Source organism: Girardinichthys multiradiatus, chromosome 6 (assembly GCF_021462225.1).
Source record: "Girardinichthys multiradiatus isolate DD_20200921_A chromosome 6, DD_fGirMul_XY1, whole genome shotgun sequence".
Taxonomy (NCBI): domain Eukaryota; kingdom Metazoa; phylum Chordata; class Actinopteri; order Cyprinodontiformes; family Goodeidae; genus Girardinichthys; species Girardinichthys multiradiatus.
This window is the reverse complement of record NC_061799.1, coordinates 41211630-41230760: the sequence shown is the minus strand read 5'-3', so window position 1 is coordinate 41230760 and position 19131 is coordinate 41211630. Positions and strand designations below refer to the sequence as shown.

Sequence of the window (19131 nt, the reverse complement as noted above, 5' to 3'; positions counted from 1 at the left end):
AGGTTCTTAGCAGGGGACTCTGCTGGCTGGAACCATTTTCCCCCTGGAGGTTTTTCTCTTTCAGGTTCTAACTGGTAAATCTCTCTTCTTCTCTTCATACTCTTCTCTGGTCACGGCATGATTGAGAAATATTGTGAAGGCTTAGAAGAGTTCTTGAGCATAGGTCAGGACATGTTAAGACAAGCTGAGATATCAGCATAAGGATTCAAGTTATTGAAATCCATTGCACACACTGTTGTCATGAGTGGCAGCCATAAATTATTTTCTTTGAAGCGACGCGGTTGCTTTTTATTAATTCCTTCTGATACAGTAAGGCTGTATTACCACCTAACTTTAGTCGGAAAATTTTAACTCCTGCTGCTCTCTCTTTAATGTTCTCTGCTCTCATTGGTGGGCTGTGGATGAAAATTGCTTTATCTCTTTTTTCAAAACAGGCCAATGCATCAGTGTTCAAGCCAATTCATTGAAGTTAATTTCATGGTGATGTTATTGATTAAAGAAAAAATTGTCTTTAAAGTAGTCATTTTATATGGTTAAGTGTGCTCTTATCCTTGTACCTGCAAAAAAGCCCCCAAATCTTCTAAAAGCATATTTTTCTCTTTAAATTCAATAAACAATAAATGCTTTCTTACCTTTTTCTCAGTCTTGGTGGGGTTTTTTTAATCGCAGGGGTACCAGGGGATGGTAGACGGTGGAGACTACATCAAAGAGGCAACATGGGAAAGTGTCTCCAGTGTGCTGCAAGTGGTGAGTAGAACCCTATGCTTAAATTTCTGGTCACATGCACTCCATCTTCCCTCATATGTGCTGTAAACAATGGTACTCTCATGCCAATGAAGCTTCTCATTGTGTGATTGAATTAGATCTTCATACTGTTGATTTTGCCAGATTTTATAATCTAAAAGTGATTTCATTTGGAAAATCTTGTGGTGAACAATCAAGCAGCATCTGAATAAACACAATTAATTATTTCAGCAAATTATATTACTTTAAGTATATCTCAAGTTTGTAATACTAACTTTTGTTTGGGATAGAAATTTGATCATTTGTCTTATTACATGTATTAAAATCTTAGCAATTTTATTCCAGAGAATTCCAATTCTGTTGATCCAAGGTTTCAAATACATTTTGATTTATTTGAAAGGTCCCAAAAGAAATGAGATGCATGTTTTTTTCTGGTTGTAAGGACCAGAATTGCAGAGATTTCTGAGCTTTATCTCCTTTGTCACAGGATCTCAACCTCAGATCCTTTAATCCAGCACTTAGTAACTAAAATACTATTGAGGAATGAGTGTGAGGGAAGTGTGCAGTCAACTACTGCTAAATGGTGCATGAAGTTGATTCTCTTTCTATGTGGACACTAAAAAAGAAGAAAGATGCATACTAGGTTAACAGTCAATCAAAAACTTTATTGAAGCTTTTACATTGCCTATTTCAAGTCATATCTTTCCAAAATGATCGAGGTAAAACATAGTAATAATTATTTAAATACTTTTTAAGTTAAACCCTGACCATACTGAAAGTTTATTTTCCCTGTACTCCTCTGGATGTAAAACCACAACTGACTTGTTTTTCAAGTCTTTGAATTGGAAAATCTGGCATTATCACTGATCCACTGCTCATTTAGCAGGTTTTCCCACTTGCAAAGCACGTCTTCAATTTTTATTATAGATACTGTGAGTGGCGGAATCTAAAACAAAACAAAAATCCAGAAAATCACATTGGGTGATTTTTATTGCATGACATAAGTATTTGATACATCAGAAAAACAAAACTTAATATTTGGTACAGAAACCTTTGTTTGCAATTACAGAAATTAGCAGTTCTTGACGAGGTTTGCACACAGTGCAGCAGGGATTTTGGACCACTCCTCCATACAGATCTTCTTCAGATCCTTCAGGTTTCAGGGCTCTCACTGGGCAATACACATTTTCAGCTCCCTCCAATAATTTTCTATTGGGTTCATGTCTGGAGACTGGCTAGGCCACTTCAGGACCTTAGGATGCTTCTTACAGAGCCACTCCTTTGTTTGTCCTGGCTATGTGCTTCAGGTTATTGTCATGCTGAAAGACCCAGCCATGACACATTTTCAATGGCCTAACTGAGGGAAGAAGGTTGTTGGCTAAGATCTCCCGATACATGGCCCCATCCATCCTTCACTCAGTATGATGCAGTCGTCCTGTCTCCTTTGCAGAAAAGTATCTCCACAGAATGATGTTTCCACCTCCATGCTTCACGGTAGGGATGGTGTTGTTAGGATTATGATTATTGATTAATTAATATTCATCAAGAATTATAATAAAAAATCATAATTTGAGAAAATCAATTTCTTAACCAAAGATTCTCATTTATGAATCGAAACCAGAGATGTCTTCTGGTGTTGTAATTGTGGCTCAACGCCTTTGATAATTACAACCGTTAAATGCTCAGTAATAATTAATAACTATTACTAGATGTCACTGTTTAATCAACAGTTTCTGCCAAAACGTGGGGAACTTTAACCTTATTTTGACTGACAAATCACTCTTGCACAAAATAAACACAAACACCTTCTCTTTATCTACGTGAATATTTATTAAATCAACAGCCTGATCCACCTCGCTATTCCGATTCAATAATCTTCACCAAATCAAACATGCTAAGTTCTACACAGAAGGGTAAAATATCTAACTAAACAAAATAAAACAAAACAACAGTGGATGTGGATGGAATCAACCAGCAGTTATGGCAAAAATGATAATCTGACAAAGGAATATGGTGTTGAACGGAGTTTTGGGAGCGTAGCCCCCCCAACATGTAGCTTAGTTACAGTGAGTCATAAAACTTCCCCCACCGCTGGGGATGTTCAAGAACACAAAGGGCAACTCATAAAACCCGAAGTTGGAGACAAAGAAAATGGTGAATTTCACCATGAGGTTATTATAGCAGTCAGTCTTACGGCGCACCTACGCTCAGGTGTTCGCAGGGTAAAAACACAAATTGAGAAGCGCGGCGGCTTCAGAGTCCAACGGCAAGTTTCAAAACAATGGCATGCACATACAATTCAGAACACATCAGACTATAAGTGACAAATCTAATCGCACTAAAATCCTATCTCTACCCTGCCCAGACTACTTTACTAGAAATAAAATAATAAACAGAACGGAGTAACTTGGTGGAGTCTTCCTTCTGGGGCAGCGAGTAAGGAAAAGGGGGAAGGAGTTACTGCGCGTCCGCAGTTAAACTCCAAGAAGAGCGGTCAATCTCTATCCTCTGGCCTCCTTTGGCGAAAGGGGAAAATATGATCTGACCATCAGCAGTTGACTGGAACAAAACAAGGTGGCGATCCGTCTCCTTGAAACCTCTGTGAGGGTTTTTTCTTCTGTTACGTGTTAAACTCACGTCTTCGATCGGCAAAGTGAAATTTCTGGCCTTCTTATTCCAGAAACCTCTTTCATGAATTTTTCTTTTTTGTTGGCCAACGAGGAGAATGACTGAAATCCACGTGGGACCTCTCCTTCAGAATGATGTGCTTCAGTTGCTGGTCCGGTTTCCAATGTGAAAAGCAAATGGTGGGCCGTCTCATACTCTGTTATATAGTTGATGGTGGCCTCAGGGCTGTGACGCCCCCGTCTTATCAGCCACGGTGCCCGCTGAGATTTGTAGGAACAGATTATCCTGCAGTACAAAATGGCCGATGACGTTGGAAAGGCATAGTGGCATCCAGCAACGTGCAAATGGTCCAATTTTCAGCAAACAAGTGGTCCAACAGTGTTCTTGGGGTTGAACTCATCCTTTTTCTTTCTCCAAACACGGCAAGTGGAGTTGGGACTAAAGGCTTGAGCAGGGGGACCTTGCATGCGCTGCAGGATTTTAATCCATAGTGTGTTACTAATAGTCTTCTTTGAGACTTTGGTCCCAGCTCTCTTCAGGTCATTGACTAGGTCCTGCCATGTAGTTCTGGGGTGATCCCTCACGTTCCTTATAATCATTGATGCCCCACGAGGTGAGATCTTGCATGGAGCCCCAGACTGAGGGAGACTGACGTCATCTTGAACTTCTTCCATTATCTTATCATTCCGCCAACAGTTGTGGCCTTCTCACCAGGCTGCTTGGCTATTTTCCTGTAGCCCATCCCAGCCTTGTGCAGGTCTACTATTTTGTCCCTGATGTCTTTACACAGCTCTCTGGTCTTGGCCATTTTGGAGATGTTGGAGTTTGTTTGAGTGTGTGTGTTGAGAGGTGATTTTTATACAGATAATGAGTTCAAACAGGTGCAGTTAATACAGGTAACGAGAGCACATCAGGAGGGATTCTTAAAGAAGAACTAACAGGCCTGTGAGAGCCGGGATTCTTAATGGTTGTTGAGTGAAGAAATACTTATGTCATGCAATGAAATGCTGATTAATTACTTAAGATTCACACAATGCAAATTTCTGGACTTTTGTTTTAGATCCCATCACTCACAGTTGAAGAGTACATATGATAAAAATTAAAGACTGCCAAATCGGCAGTGTATAAAATGATTGTTTTAGTAACATTTGCTCACAGTTCAATATGGGGACGAAATGCTTCAGTTTTTCTGACAAATGTATAATGCACCAACTCTGGTGGGACTTGAACCCACAACCTTTGAATTACCCCTACTCTTTACATCTAGAAGTCCAATGCGCTATCCAATGTGCCACAGAGCCCTTCAAAAACTGTGGGTGGGGCTCAAGAATTGTAAATTAGCTATTGGTGAGTGTCTGCCATTAGTCAAACAATTTGGTTACTAACTGTAGGATAAAACGCTAAATTAGAAAAGTAGTTTTTTTTTTTATCGTGGCTTTATCTTGGGGAAAGATGGGTGGGACTCGAACCCACAACCGCCATAACCTAAAGCCGTACAGAGCCATCCATGAGCTGTGATAAGGGCTAACAAGTTGTAAACTGGCTACTAATGAGTGTTTGCCATTAGTCAAACAATTAGGTTAAGTTGTTTTACCATGGCTTTATCTTGAGGAAAAATAATGTTGCTAGTGGGTAATGCAAACGTTTTAAATATTCTAAATGAACTAAATCTTTCAAACCGATTTGTTATTAGCCACGTATAACCTCTAAGTTGGTTACTTTTGCCTTCATATACTGTATTGCCAGCATTATGTGTCTGATAGAAAAAGGCCTTAGCTGTAAACAATGCACCAACTCTGGTGCGACTCAGTCCACAAGCTTTTAACGACCTCTTCTCACCTAGAAGACTAATGCGCTATCCATTGCTCCACAGAGCCATTGTCAGCTGTGATATGGACTTGGAAAAACAGCCAGATAGACACGATCATTGTGTTTTCCTTCCTATAAGTTGTTATACATCCATTACAGACTCCTGTTTGCACAGTGTGTAATGTATTAAGTAAGGACTCGTTAGGTCTCAAACCAAGAACCTTGGAATAACTTATTTCTGTGTAGAAGTCCAATGCCCTCTTCATTGTGTCATCCATTGCTCCACAGAGCTCTTGAGTCAGCTGTTGTTTAGTCTTCAAAAAACATCTTGAGAAACATTATTATTACACTGACTACTAGAAGTCGTCATTTATGCATTACTGACTTTTTTTTTTCTCTGTGATGGTTTCTGAAATTGGTAACATTTGCTCACAGTTCAATATGTGGACGTTTTTTTTTTTTTTACAATGGTTAAGGTTTGAACAAGTATAGTCCTGCTAGTTAGTTGTAAATAATTTTCCAAAACTGCAGGAGCACACAATTGTATTGCCAATACAACTTCTTGTGTAGATAAGCTTTGCATCATGTATATCCACCACTATATGTGAAATAGAGAAATGCTTCAGTTTTTCTGACAAATGTATAATGCACCGACTCTGGTAGGACTCGAACCCACAACCTTTGAATTACCCCTACTCTTTATGTCTAGAAGTCCAATGCGCTATCCATTGCGCCACAGAGCCCTTCAAAAACTGTGGGTAGGGTTCAAGAATTGTAAATTAGCTATTGGTGAGTGTCTGCCATTAGTCAAACAATTAGGTTACTAACTGTAGGATAAAACAATAAATTAGCAAAGTAGGTTTTTTTTTTTATCATGGCTTTATCTTGGGGAAAGATGGGTGGGACTCGAACCAACAATCGCCATAACCTAAAGCCGTACGGAGCCATCCATGAGCTGTGATAAGGGCTAACAAGTTGTAAACTGGCTACTTGTGAGTGTTTGCCATTAGTCAAACAATTAGGTTACTAACTGTAGAATAAAAGGGAAAATAAGCAAAGAAGTTGTTTTACCATGGCTTTATCTTGAGGAAAAATAGTGCTGCTAGTGGGTAATGCAAACGTTTTAAATATTCTAAATCTTTCAAACCGATTTGTTTTTAGCCAATTATAACATCTGAGTTGGTCTATTTTGCCTTCATATACTGTATAGCCAGCATTATGTGTCTGACAGAAAAAGGCCTTAGCTGTAAACAATGCACCAACTCTGGTGGGACTCCATTACAGACTTCTGTTTGTACAGTGCGTAATGTATTAAGTAAGGACTCGTTAAGTCTCAAACCAAGAACCTTGGAATAACTTATTTCTGTGTAGAAGTCCAATGCCCTCTTCATTGTGTCATCCATTGCTCCACAGAGCTCTTGAGTCAGCTGTTGTTTAGTCTTCAAAAAACATCTTGAGAAACATTATTATTAGACTGACTACCAGAAGTCGTCATTTATGCATTACTGACTTTTTTTTTCTCTGTGATGGTTTCTGAAATTGGTAACATTTGCTCACAGTTCAATATGTGGACGTTTTTTTTTTTTTTTACAATGGTTAAGGTTTGAACAAGTATAGTCCTGCTAGTTAGTTGTAAATAATTTTCCAAAACTGCAGGAGCACACGATTTTATTGCCAATACAACTTCTTGTGTAGATAAGCTTTGCATCATGTATATCCACCACTATATGTGAAATAGAGAAATGCTTCAGTTTTTCTGACAAATGTATAATAAACTGACTCTGGTAGGACTCGAACCCACAACCTTTGAATTACCCCTACTCTTTACATCTAGAAGTCCAATGCGCTATCCATTGCGCCACAGAGCCGTTCAAAAACTGTGGGTAGGGCTCAAGAATTGTAAATTAGCTATTGGTGAGTGTCTGCCATTAGTCAAACAATTAGGTTACTAACTGTAGGATAAAACAATAAATTAGCAAAGTAGGTTTTTTTTTTTTATCATGGCTTTCTCTTGGGGAAAGATGGGTGGGACTCGAACCAACAATCGCCATAACCTAAAGCCGTACAGAGCCATCCATGAGCTGTGACAAGGGCTAACAAGTTGTAAACTGGCTACTTGTGAGTGTTTGCCATTAGTCAAACAATTAGGTTACTAACTGTCGAATAAAAGGGAAAATAAGCAAAGAAGTTGTTTTACCATGGCTTTATCTTGAGGAAAAATAGTGCTGCTAGTGGGTAATGCAAACGTTTTAAATATTCTAAATCTTTCAAACCGATTTGTTTTTAGCCAATTATAACATCTGAGTTGGTCTATTTTGCCTTCATATACTGTATAGCCAGCATTATGTGTCTGATAGAAAAAGGCCTTAGCTGTAAACAATGCACCAACTCTGGTGGGACTCCATTACAGACTCCTGTTTGTACAGTGCGTAATGTATTAAGTAAGGACTCGTTAAGTCTCAAACCAAGAACCTTGGAATAACTTATTTCTGTGTAGAAGTCCAATGCCCTCTTCATTGTGTCATCCTTTGCTCCACAGAGCTCTTGAGTCAGCTGTTGTTTAGTCTTCAAAAAACATCTTGAGAAACATTATTATTAGACTGACTACCAGAAGTCATCATTTATGCATTACTGACTTTTTTTTTCTCTGTGATGGTTTCTGAAATTGGTAACATTTGCTCACAGTTCAATATGTGGACGTTTTTTTTTTTTTTTACAATGGTTAAGGTTTGAACAAGTATAGTCCTGCTAGTTAGTTGTAAATAATTTTCCAATACTGCATGAGCACACAATTTTATTGCCAATACAACTTCTTGTGTAGATAAGCTTTGCATCATGTATATCCACCACTATATGTGAAATAGAGAAATGCTTCAGTTTTTCTGACAAATGTATAATGCACCGACTCTGGTAGGACTCGAACCCACAACCTTTGAATTACCCCTACTCTTTACTTCTAGAAGTCCAATGCGCTATCCATTGCGCCACAGAGCCCTTCAAAAACTGTGGGTGGGGCTCAAGAATTGTAAATGGGCTATTGGTGAGTGTCTGCCATTGGTCAAACAATTTGGTTACTAACTGTAGGATAAAACAATAAATTAGCAAAGTAGGGTTTTTTTTTTATCATGGCTTTCTCTTGGGGAAAGATGGGTGGGACTCGAACCAACAATCGCCATAACCTAAAGCCGTACAGAGCCATCCATGAGCTGTGACAAGGGCTAACAAGTTGTAAACTGGCTACTTGTGAGTGTTTGCCATTAGTCAAACAATTAGGTTACTAACTGTCGAATAAAAGGGAAAATAAGCAAAGAAGTTGTTTTATCATGGCTTTATCTTGAGGAAAAATAGTGCTGCTAGTGGGTAATGCAAACGTTTTAAATATTCTAAATCTTTCAAACCGATTTGTTTTTAGCCAATTATAACATCTGAGTTGGTCTATTTTGCCTTCATATACGGTATAGCCAGCATTATGTGTCTGATAGAAAAAGGCCTTAGCTGTAAACAATGCACCAACTCTGGTGGGACTCCATTACAGACCTCTGTTTGTACAGTGCGTAATGTATTAAGTAAGGACTCGTTAAGTCTCAAACCAAGAACCTATGAATAACTTATTTCTGTGTAGAGGTCCAATGCCCTCTTCATTGTGTCATCCTTTGCTCCACAGAGCTCTTGAGTCAGCTGTTGTTTAGTCTTCAAAAAACATCTTGAGAAACATTATTATTACACTGACTACCAGAAGTCGTCATTTATACATTACTGACCTTTTTTTTCTCTGTGATGGTTTCTGAAATTGGTAACATTTGCTCACAGTTCAATATGTGGATGTTTTTTTTTTTTTTTACAATGGTTAAGGTTTGAACAAGTATAGTCCTGCTAGTTAGTTGTAAATAATTTTCCAAAACTGCAGGAGCACACGATTTTATTGCCAATACAACTTCTTGTGTAGATAAGCTTTGCATCATGTATATCCACCACTATATGTGAAATAGAGAAATGCTTCAGTTTTTCTGACAAATGTATAATAAACTGACTCTGGTAGGACTCGAACCCACAACCTTTGAATTACCCATACTCTTTACGTCTAGAAGTCCAATGCGCTATCCATTGCGCCACAGAGCCCTTCAAAAACTGTGGGTAGGGCTCAAGAATTGTAAATTAGCTATTGGTGAGTGTCTGCCATTAGTCAAACAATTAGGTTACTAACTGTAGGATAAAACAATAAATTAGCAAAGTAGGGTTTTTTTTTTTATCATGGCTTTATCTTGGGGAAAGATGGGTGGGACTCGAACCAACAATCGCCATAACCTAAAGCCGTACAGAGCCATCCATGAGCTGTGATAAGGGCTAACAAGTTGTAAACTGGCTACTTGTGAGTGTTTGCCATTAGTCAAACAATTAGGTTACTAACTGTAGAATAAAAGGGAAAATAAGCAAAGAAGTTGTTTTACCATTGCTTTATCTTGAGGAAAAATAGTGCTGCTAGTGGGTAATGCAAACGTTTTAAATATTGTAAATCTTTCAAACCGATTTGTTTTTAGCCAATTATAACATCTGAGTTGGTCTATTTTGCCTTCATATACGGTATAGCCAGCTTTATGTGTCTGATAGAAAAAGGCCTTAGCTGTAAACAATGCACCAACTCTGGTGGGACTCCATTACAGACTTCTGTTTGTACAGTGCGTAATGTATTAAGTAAGGACTCGTTAAGTCTCAAACCAAGAACCTTGGAATAACTTATTTCTGTGTAGAAGTCCAATGCCCTCTTCATTGTGTCATCCATTGCTCCACAGAGCTCTTGAGTCAGCTGTTGTTTAGTCTTCAAAAAACATCTTGAGAAACATTATTATTACACTGACTACCAGAAGTCGTCATTTATGCATTACTGACTTTTTTTTTCTCTGTGATGGTTTCTGAAATTGGTAATATATGCTCACAGTTCAATATGTGGACGTTTTTTTTTTTTTTACAATGGTTAAGGTTTGAACAAGTATAGCCTTGCTAGTTAGTTGTAAATAATTTTCCAAAACTGCAGGAGCACACAATTTTATTGCCAATACAACTTCTTGTGTAGATAAGCTTTGCATCATGTATATCCACCACTATATGTGAAATAGAGAAATGCTTCAGTTTTTCTGACAAATGTATAATAAACTGACTCTGGTAGGACTCAAACCTACAACCTTTGAATTACCCCTACTCTTTACGTCTAGAAGTCCAATGCGCTATCCATTGCGCCACAGAGCCCTTCAAAAACTGTGGGTAGGGCTCAAGAATTGTAAATTAGCTATTGGTGAGTGTCTGCCATTAGTCAAACAATTAGGTTACTAACTGTAGGATAAAACAATAAATTAGCAAAGTAGGGTTTTTTTTTTTATCATGGCTTTATCTTGGGGAAAGATGGGTGGGACTCGAACCAACAATCGCCATAACCTAAAGCCGTACAGAGCCATCCATGAGCTGTGACAAGGGCTAACAAGTTGTAAACTGGCTACTTGTGAGTGTTTGCCATTAGTCAAACAATTAGGTTACTAACTGTAGAATAAAAGGGAAAATAAGCAAAGAAGTTGTTTTACCATGGCTTTATCTTGAGGAAAAATAGTGCTGCTAGTGGGTAATGCAAACGTTTTAAATATTCTAAATCTTTCAAATCGATTTGTTTTTAGCCAATTATAACATCTGAGTTGGTCTATTTTGCCTTCATATACTGTATAGCCAGCATTATGTGTCTGACAGAAAAAGGCCTTAGCTGTAAACAATGCACCAACTCTGGTGGGACTCCATTACAGACTTCTGTTTGTACAGTGCGTAATGTATTAAGTAAGGACTCGTTAAGTCTCAAACCAAGAACCTTGGAATAACTTATTTCTGTGTAGACGTCCGATGCCCTCTTCATTGTGTCATCCATTGCTCCACAGAGCTCTTGAGTCAGCTGTTGTTTAGTCTTCAAAAAACATCTTGAGAAACATTATTATTACACTGACTACCAGAAGTCGTCATTTATGAATTACTGACTTTTTTTTTCTCTGTGATGGTTTCTGAAATTGGTAACATTTGCTCACAGTTCAATATGTGGATGTTTTTTTTTTTTTTACAATGGTTAAGGTTTGAACAAGTATAGTCTTGCTAGTTAGTTGTAAATAATTTTCCAAAACTGCAGGAGCACACGATTTTATTGCCAATACAACTTCTTGTGTAGATAAGCTTTGCATCATGTATATCCACCACTATATGTGAAATAGAGAAATGCTTCAGTTTTTCTGACAAATGTATAATAAACTGACTCTGGTAGGACTCGAACCCACAACCTTTGAATTACCCCTACTCTTTACGTCTAGAAGTCCAATGCGCTATCCATTGCGCCACAGAGCCCTTCAAAAACTGTGGGTGGGGCTCAAGAATTGTAAATTGGCTATTGGTGAGTGTCTGAAATTGGTCAAACAATTTGGTTACTAACTGTAGGATAAAACAATAAATTAGCAAAGTAGGTTCTTTTTTTTTTATCATGGCTTTCTCTTGGGGAAAGATGGGTGGGACTCGAACCAACAATCGCCATAACCTAAAGCCGTACAGAGCCATCCATGAGCTGTGACAAGGGCTAACAAGTTGTAAACTGGCTACTTGTGAGTGTTTGCCATTAGTCAAACAATTAGGTTACTAACTGTCGAATAAAAGGGAAAATAAGCAAAGAAGTTGTTTTACCATGGCTTTATCTTGAGGAAAAATAGTGCTGCTAGTGGGTAATGCAAACGTTTTAAATATTCTAAATCTTTCAAACCGATTTGTTTTTAGCCAATTATAACATCTGAGTTGGTCTATTTTGCCTTCATATACTGTATAGCCAGCATTATGTGTCTGATAGAAAAAGGCCTTAGCTGTAAACAATGCACCAACTCTGGTGGGACTCCATTACAGACTCCTGTTTGTACAGTGCGTAATGTATTAAGTAAGGACTCGTTAAGTCTCAAACCAAGAACCTTGGAATAACTTATTTCTGTGTAGAAGTCCAATGCCCTCTTCATTGTGTCATCCATTGCTCCACAGAGCTCTTGAGTCAGCTGTTGTTTAGTCTTCAAAAAACATCTTGAGAAACATTATTATTACACTGACTACCAGAAGTCGTCATTTATGCATTACTGACTTTTTTTTTCTCTGTGATGGTTTCTGAAATTGGTAATATATGCTCACAGTTCAATATGTGGACGTTTTTTTTTTTTTTTACAATGGTTAAGGTTTGAACAAGTATAGCCTTGCTAGTTAGTTGTAAATAATTTTCCAAAACTGCAGGAGCACACGATTTTATTGCCAATACAACTTCTTGTGTAGATAAGCTTTGCATCATGTATATCCACCACTATATGTGAAATAGAGAAATGCTTCAGTTTTTCTGACAAATGTATAATAAACTGACTCTGGTAGGACTCGAACCTACAACCTTTGAATTACCCCTACTCTTTACGTCTAGAAGTCCAATGCGCTATCCATTGCGCCACAGAGCCCTTCAAAAACTGTGGGTAGGGCTCAAGAATTGTAAATTAGCTATTGGTGAGTGTCTGCCATTAGTCAAACAATTAGGTTACTAACTGTAGGATAAAACAATAAATTAGCAAAGTAGGGTTTTTTTTTTTATCATGGCTTTATCTTGGGGAAAGATGGGTGGGACTCGAACCAACAATCGCCATAACCTAAAGCCGTACAGAGCCATCCATGAGCTGTGACAAGGGCTAACAAGTTGTAAACTGGCTACTTGTGAGTGTTTGCCATTAGTCAAACAATTAGGTTACTAACTGTAGAATAAAAGGGAAAATAAGCAAAGAAGTTGTTTTACCATGGCTTTATCTTGAGGAAAAATAGTGCTGCTAGTGGGTAATGCAAACGTTTTAAATATTCTAAATCTTTCAAACCGATTTGTTTTTAGCCAATTATAACATCTGAGTTGGTCTATTTTGCCTTCATATACTGTATAGCCAGCATTATGTGTCTGACAGAAAAAGGCCTTAGCTGTAAACAATGCACCAACTCTGGTGGGACTCCATTACAGACTTCTGTTTGTACAGTGCGTAATGTATTAAGTAAGGACTCGTTAAGTCTCAAACCAAGAACCTTGGAATAACTTATTTCTGTGTAGACGTCCGATGCCCTCTTCATTGTGTCATCCATTGCTCCACAGAGCTCTTGAGTCAGCTGTTGTTTAGTCTTCAAAAAACATCTTGAGAAACATTATTATTACACTGACTACCAGAAGTCGTCATTTATGAATTACTGACTTTTTTTTTCTCTGTGATGGTTTCTGAAATTGGTAACATTTGCTCACAGTTCAATATGTGGATGTTTTTTTTTTTTTTTACAATGGTTAAGGTTTGAACAAGTATAGTCTTGCTAGTTAGTTGTAAATAATTTTCCAAAACTGCAGGAGCACACGATTTTATTGCCAATACAACTTCTTGTGTAGATAAGCTTTGCATCATGTATATCCACCACTATATGTGAAATAGAGAAATGCTTCAGTTTTTCTGACAAATGTATAATAAACTGACTCTGGTAGGACTCGAACCCACAACCTTTGAATTACCCCTACTCTTTACGTCTAGAAGTCCAATGCGCTATCCATTGCGCCACAGAGCCCTTCAAAAACTGTGGGTGGGGCTCAAGAATTGTAAATTGGCTATTGGTGAGTGTCTGAAATTGGTCAAACAATTTGGTTACTAACTGTAGGATAAAACAATAAATTAGCAAAGTAGGTTCTTTTTTTTTTATCATGGCTTTCTCTTGGGGAAAGATGGGTGGGACTCGAACCAACAATCGCCATAACCTAAAGCCGTACAGAGCCATCCATGAGCTGTGACAAGGGCTAACAAGTTGTAAACTGGCTACTTGTGAGTGTTTGCCATTAGTCAAACAATTAGGTTACTAACTGTCGAATAAAAGGGAAAATAAGCAAAGAAGTTGTTTTACCATGGCTTTATCTTGAGGAAAAATAGTGCTGCTAGTGGGTAATGCAAACGTTTTAAATATTCTAAATCTTTCAAACCGATTTGTTTTTAGCCAATTATAACATCTGAGTTGGTCTATTTTGCCTTCATATACTGTATAGCCAGCATTATGTGTCTGATAGAAAAAGGCCTTAGCTGTAAACAATGCACCAACTCTGGTGGGACTCCATTACAGACTCCTGTTTGTACAGTGCGTAATGTATTAAGTAAGGACTCGTTAAGTCTCAAACCAAGAACCTTGGAATAACTTATTTCTGTGTAGAAGTCCAATGCCCTCTTCATTGTGTCATCCATTGCTCCACAGAGCTCTTGAGTCAGCTGTTGTTTAGTCTTCAAAAAACATCTTGAGAAACATTATTATTAGACTGACTACCAGAAGTCGTCATTTATGCATTACTGACTTTTTTTTTCTCTGTGATAGTTTCTGAAATTGGTAACATTTGCTCACAGTTCAATATGTGGACGTTTTTTTTTTTTTTTTACAATGGTTAAGGTTTGAACAAGTATAGTCCTGCTAGTTAGTTGTAAATAATTTTCCAAAACTGCAGGAGCACACGATTTTATTGCCAATACAACTTCTTGTGTAGATAAGCTTTGCATCATGTATATCCACCACTATATGTGAAATAGAGAAATGCTTCAGTTTTTCTGACAAATGTATAATAAACTGACTCTGGTAGGACTCGAACCCACAACCTTTGAATTACCCCTACTCTTTACGTCTAGAAGTCCAATGCGCTATCCATTGCGCCACAGAGCCCTTCAAAAACTGTGGGTAGGGCTCAAGAATTGTAAATTAGCTATTGGTGAGTGTCTGCCATTAGTCAAACAATTAGGTTACTAACTGTAGGATAAAACAATAAATTAGCAAAGTAGGGTTTTTTTTTAAATCATGGCTTTATCTTGGGGAAAGATGGGTGGGACTCGAACCAACAATCGCCATAACCTAAAGCCGTACAGAGCCATCCATGAGCTGTGATAAGGGCTAACAAGTTGTAAACTGGCTACTTGTGAGTGTTTGCCATTAGTCAAACAATTAGGTTACTAACTGTAGAATAAAAGGGAAAATAAGCAAAGAAGTTGTTTTACCATGGCTTTATCTTGAGGAAAAATAGTGCTGCTAGTGGGTAATGCAAACGTTTTAAATATTCTAAATCTTTCAAACCGATTTGTTTTTAGCCAATTATAACATCTGAGTTGGTCTATTTTGCCTTCATATACTGTATAGCCAGCATTATGTGTCTGACAGAAAAAGGCCTTAGCTGTAAACAATGCACCAACTCTGGTGGGACTCCATTACAGACTTCTGTTTGTACAGTGCGTAATGTATTAAGTAAGGACTCGTTAAGTCTCAAACCAAGAACCTTGGAATAACTTATTTCTGTGTAGACGTCCGATGCCCTCTTCATTGTGTCATCCATTGCTCCACAGAGCTCTTGAGTCAGCTGTTGTTTAGTCTTCAAAAAACATCTTGAGAAACATTATTATTACACTGACTACCAGAAGTTGTCATTTATGAATTACTGACTTTTTTTTTCTCTGTGATGGTTTCTGAAATTGGTAACATTTGCTCACAGTTCAATATGTGGATGTTTTTTTATTTTTTACAATGGTTAAGGTTTGAACAAGTATAGTCTTGCTAGTTAGTTGTAAATAATTTTCCAAAACTGCAGGAGCACACGATTTTATTGCCAATACAACTTCTTGTGTAGATAAGCTTTGCATCATGTATATCCACCACTATATGTGAAATAGAGAAATGCTTCAGTTTTTCTGACAAATGTATAATGCACCGACTCTGGTAGGACTCGAACCCACAACCTTTGAATTACCCCTACTCTTTACGTCTAGAAGTCCAATGCGCTATCCATTGCGCCACAGAGCCCTTCAAAAACTGTGGGTGGGGCTCAAGAATTGTAAATGGGCTATTGGTGAGTGTCTGCCATTGGTCAAACAATTTGGTTACTAACTGTAGGATAAAACAATAAATTAGCAAAGTAGGTTTTTTTTTTTATCATGGCTTTCTCTTGGGGAAAGATGGGTGGGACTCGAACCAACAATCGCCATAACCTAAAGCCGTACAGAGCCATCCATGAGCTGTGACAAGGGCTAACAAGTTGTAAACTGGCTACTTGTGAGTGTTTGCCATTAGTCAAACAATTAGGTTACTAACTGTCGAATAAAAGGGAAAATAAGCAAAGAAGTTGTTTTATCATGGCTTTATCTTGAGGAAAAATAGTGCTGCTAGTGGGTAATGCAAACGTTTTAAATATTCTAAATCTTTCAAACCGATTTGTTTTTAGCCAATTATAACATCTGAGTTGGTCTATTTTGCCTTCATATACGGTATAGCCAGCATTATGTGTCTGATAGAAAAAGGCCTTAGCTGTAAACAATGCACCAACTCTGGTGGGACTCCATTACAGACCTCCGTTTGTACAGTGCGTAATGTATTAAGTAAGAACTCGTTAAGTCTCAAACCAAGAACCTATGAATAACTTATTTCTGTGTAGAGGTCCAATGCCCTCTTCATTGTGTCATCCTTTGCTCCACAGAGCTCTTGAGTCAGCTGTTGTTTAGTCTTCAAAAAACATCTTGAGAAACATTATTATTACACTGACTACCAGAAGTCGTCATTTATGCATTACTGACCTTTTTTTTCTCTGTGATGGTTTCTGAAATTGGTAACATTTGCTCACAGTTCAATATGTGGATGTTTTTTTGTTTTTTTACAATGGTTAAGGTTTGAACAAGTATAGTCTTGCTAGTTAGTTGTAAATAATTTTCCAAAACTGCAGGAGCACACGATTTTATTGCCAATACAACTTCTTGTGTAGATAAGCTTTGCATCATGTATATCCACCACTATATGTGAAATAGAGAAATGCTTCAGTTTTTCTGACAAATGTATAATAAACTGACTCTGGTAGGACTCGAACCCACAACCTTTGAATTACCCCTACTCTTTACTTCTAGAAGTCCAATGCGCTATCCATTGCACCACAGAGCCCTTCAAAAACTGTGGGTAGGGCTCAAGAATTGTAAATTAGCTATTGGTGAGTGTCTGCCATTAGTCAAACAATTAGGTTACTAACTGTAGGATAAAACAATAAATTAGCAAAGTAGGGTTTTTTTTTTTATCATGGCTTTATCTTGGGGAAAGATGGGTGGGACTCGAACCAACAATCGCCATAACCTAAAGCCGTACAGAGCCATCCATGAGCTGTGACAAGGGCTAACAAGTTGTAAACTGGCTACTTGTGAGTGTTTGCCATTAGTCAAACAATTAGGTTACTAACTGTCGAATAAAAGGGAAAATAAGCAAAGAAGTTGTTTTACCATTGCTTTATCTTGAGGAAAAATAGTGCTGCTAGTGGGTAATGCAAACGTTTTAAATATTGTAAATCTTTCAAACCGATTTGTTTTTAGCCAATTATAACATCTGAGTTGGTCTATTTTGCCTTCATATACTGTATAGCCAGCATTATGTGTCTGATAGAAAAAGGCCTTAGCTGTAAACAATGCACCAACTCTGGTGGGACTCCATTACAGACTTCTGTTTGTACAGTGCGTAATGTATTAAGTAAGGACTCGTTAAGTCTCAAACCAAGAACCTTGGAATAACTTATTTCTGTGTAGAAGTCCAATGCCCTCTTCATTGTGTCATCCATTGCTCCACAGAGCTCTTGAGTCAGCTGTTGTTTAGTCTTCAAAAAACATCTTGAGCAACATTATTATTACACTGACTACCAGAAATCGTCATTTATGCATTACTGACTTTTTTTTTTCTTTGTGATGGTTTCTGAAATTCGTAACATTTGCTCACAGTTTAATATGGGGACAATGCATTGGAGCGTTTTTTTTCACAGTGGGTTGGGTTTGAACAAGTATAGTCCTGCTAGTTGGTAATGAATACTTTTCAAAAAGTTTAGGTGCACAGGATTTGACCACAAACAGTTTTTGGTGAAGTACAACCTTTTGGGTAGATAAGCTTTCTTTCATGTATATCCACCATTATCTATGAAACAGAGAATTGCTTCAGTTTATCTGACAAATGTATAATGCACCAACTCTGATAGGACTGGAACCCACAACCTTTGAATTACCTCTACTCTTACATCTAGAAGTCCAATGTGCTATCCATTGTGCCACAGAGCTTTTCATCAGCTGTGTTCAGGGTTAAAGAATTGTAAATTGGCTGTTAGTAAGTGTCTGCCACTGGTCAAACAATTTGGTTACTATGTCACGGTAGGTTTTAAAGTAAATGTATCGAGATACTTTTCAAAATGGCTATTCGTCAGTTACTAGTGCATAAATTCACATTAGTTTAAGGACTTTTCTTTTAATGTCATAATTTTGTCAGCATTATTAAATAATTTTTAGAATAATTTTTAAAATCTTTTAATTGGGCTCTAGGGTGGCACCGTCATTGGCAGTGCCCGTTGTAAAGAGTTTCGGACCCACGAGGGACGTCTAAAAGCTGCTCATAACCTTGTTCATCGGAGAATCACCTACCTTTGTGTGATTGGTGGAGATGGCAGCTTGACCGGGGCCAATCTGTTCAGAGAAGAGTGGAGCGACCTTTTGAATGAACTCCTTGAGCAAGGTGATTGTTCACTGTAGTTTCATAATTTTTTTGCATTAACTTTACATACCATAACTCTTTATTCTATCTTTCTCTGTTTTATGCAGGGCTCATAGATGAGGAGGCAGCCCGAAGTAATTCAGAGCTCCACATTGTTGGGATGGTTGGCTCTATCGACAATGACTTTTGTGGCACAGACATGACTATCGGCACTGACTCCGCCTTGCATCGGATAATTGAGGTGGTGGATGCTATCATGACCACAGCTCAGAGGTGAATATTAACATTTGACAAGATAGGGGTAATTTCTATGATTTATTTGAACAAATCCTAAATGATAAGACCCTTTCTTTTTTGACGTGTGCTTTGTTTTCC

At 37.9% G+C, this 19131-nt stretch overlaps 1 protein-coding gene and 11 non-coding genes across 20 annotated transcripts in view; 1 reads left to right on the top strand and 11 right to left on the bottom strand.

The window, feature by feature from the left end:
• Positions 1–19131, top strand: part of LOC124869273 (ATP-dependent 6-phosphofructokinase, platelet type-like) — a 60072-nt gene that overhangs the window by 15510 nt on the left and 25431 nt on the right. For all 9 annotated transcript variants that reach the window (XM_047367031.1, XM_047367039.1, XM_047367035.1 and 6 more), the window contains exons 3-5: positions 670–747; positions 18588–18777; positions 18864–19029. In XM_047367031.1, the coding sequence (XP_047222987.1) occupies positions 670–747; positions 18588–18777; positions 18864–19029 (434 nt within the window). The remainder of the gene's footprint in view (positions 1–669; positions 748–18587; positions 18778–18863; positions 19030–19131) is intronic.
• trnar-ucu lies at positions 5833–5924 on the bottom strand. Its single transcript is given in 2 exon segments — positions 5833–5868; positions 5888–5924. It is a non-coding gene; the product is annotated as a tRNA-Arg (tRNA).
• Positions 6958–7049, bottom strand: trnar-ucu. The gene is given in 2 exon segments: positions 6958–6993; positions 7013–7049. It is a non-coding gene; the product is annotated as a tRNA-Arg (tRNA).
• Positions 8084–8175, bottom strand: trnar-ucu. The gene is given in 2 exon segments: positions 8084–8119; positions 8139–8175. It is a non-coding gene; the product is annotated as a tRNA-Arg (tRNA).
• trnar-ucu lies at positions 9209–9300 on the bottom strand. Its single transcript is given in 2 exon segments — positions 9209–9244; positions 9264–9300. It is a non-coding gene; the product is annotated as a tRNA-Arg (tRNA).
• Positions 10334–10425, bottom strand: trnar-ucu. The gene is given in 2 exon segments: positions 10334–10369; positions 10389–10425. It is a non-coding gene; the product is annotated as a tRNA-Arg (tRNA).
• On the bottom strand, positions 11459–11550 carry trnar-ucu. Its single transcript is given in 2 exon segments — positions 11459–11494; positions 11514–11550. It is a non-coding gene; the product is annotated as a tRNA-Arg (tRNA).
• On the bottom strand, positions 12586–12677 carry trnar-ucu. Its single transcript is given in 2 exon segments — positions 12586–12621; positions 12641–12677. It is a non-coding gene; the product is annotated as a tRNA-Arg (tRNA).
• Positions 13712–13803, bottom strand: trnar-ucu. The gene is given in 2 exon segments: positions 13712–13747; positions 13767–13803. It is a non-coding gene; the product is annotated as a tRNA-Arg (tRNA).
• Positions 14840–14931, bottom strand: trnar-ucu. The gene is given in 2 exon segments: positions 14840–14875; positions 14895–14931. It is a non-coding gene; the product is annotated as a tRNA-Arg (tRNA).
• trnar-ucu lies at positions 15965–16056 on the bottom strand. The gene is given in 2 exon segments: positions 15965–16000; positions 16020–16056. It is a non-coding gene; the product is annotated as a tRNA-Arg (tRNA).
• Positions 17090–17181, bottom strand: trnar-ucu. The gene is given in 2 exon segments: positions 17090–17125; positions 17145–17181. It is a non-coding gene; the product is annotated as a tRNA-Arg (tRNA).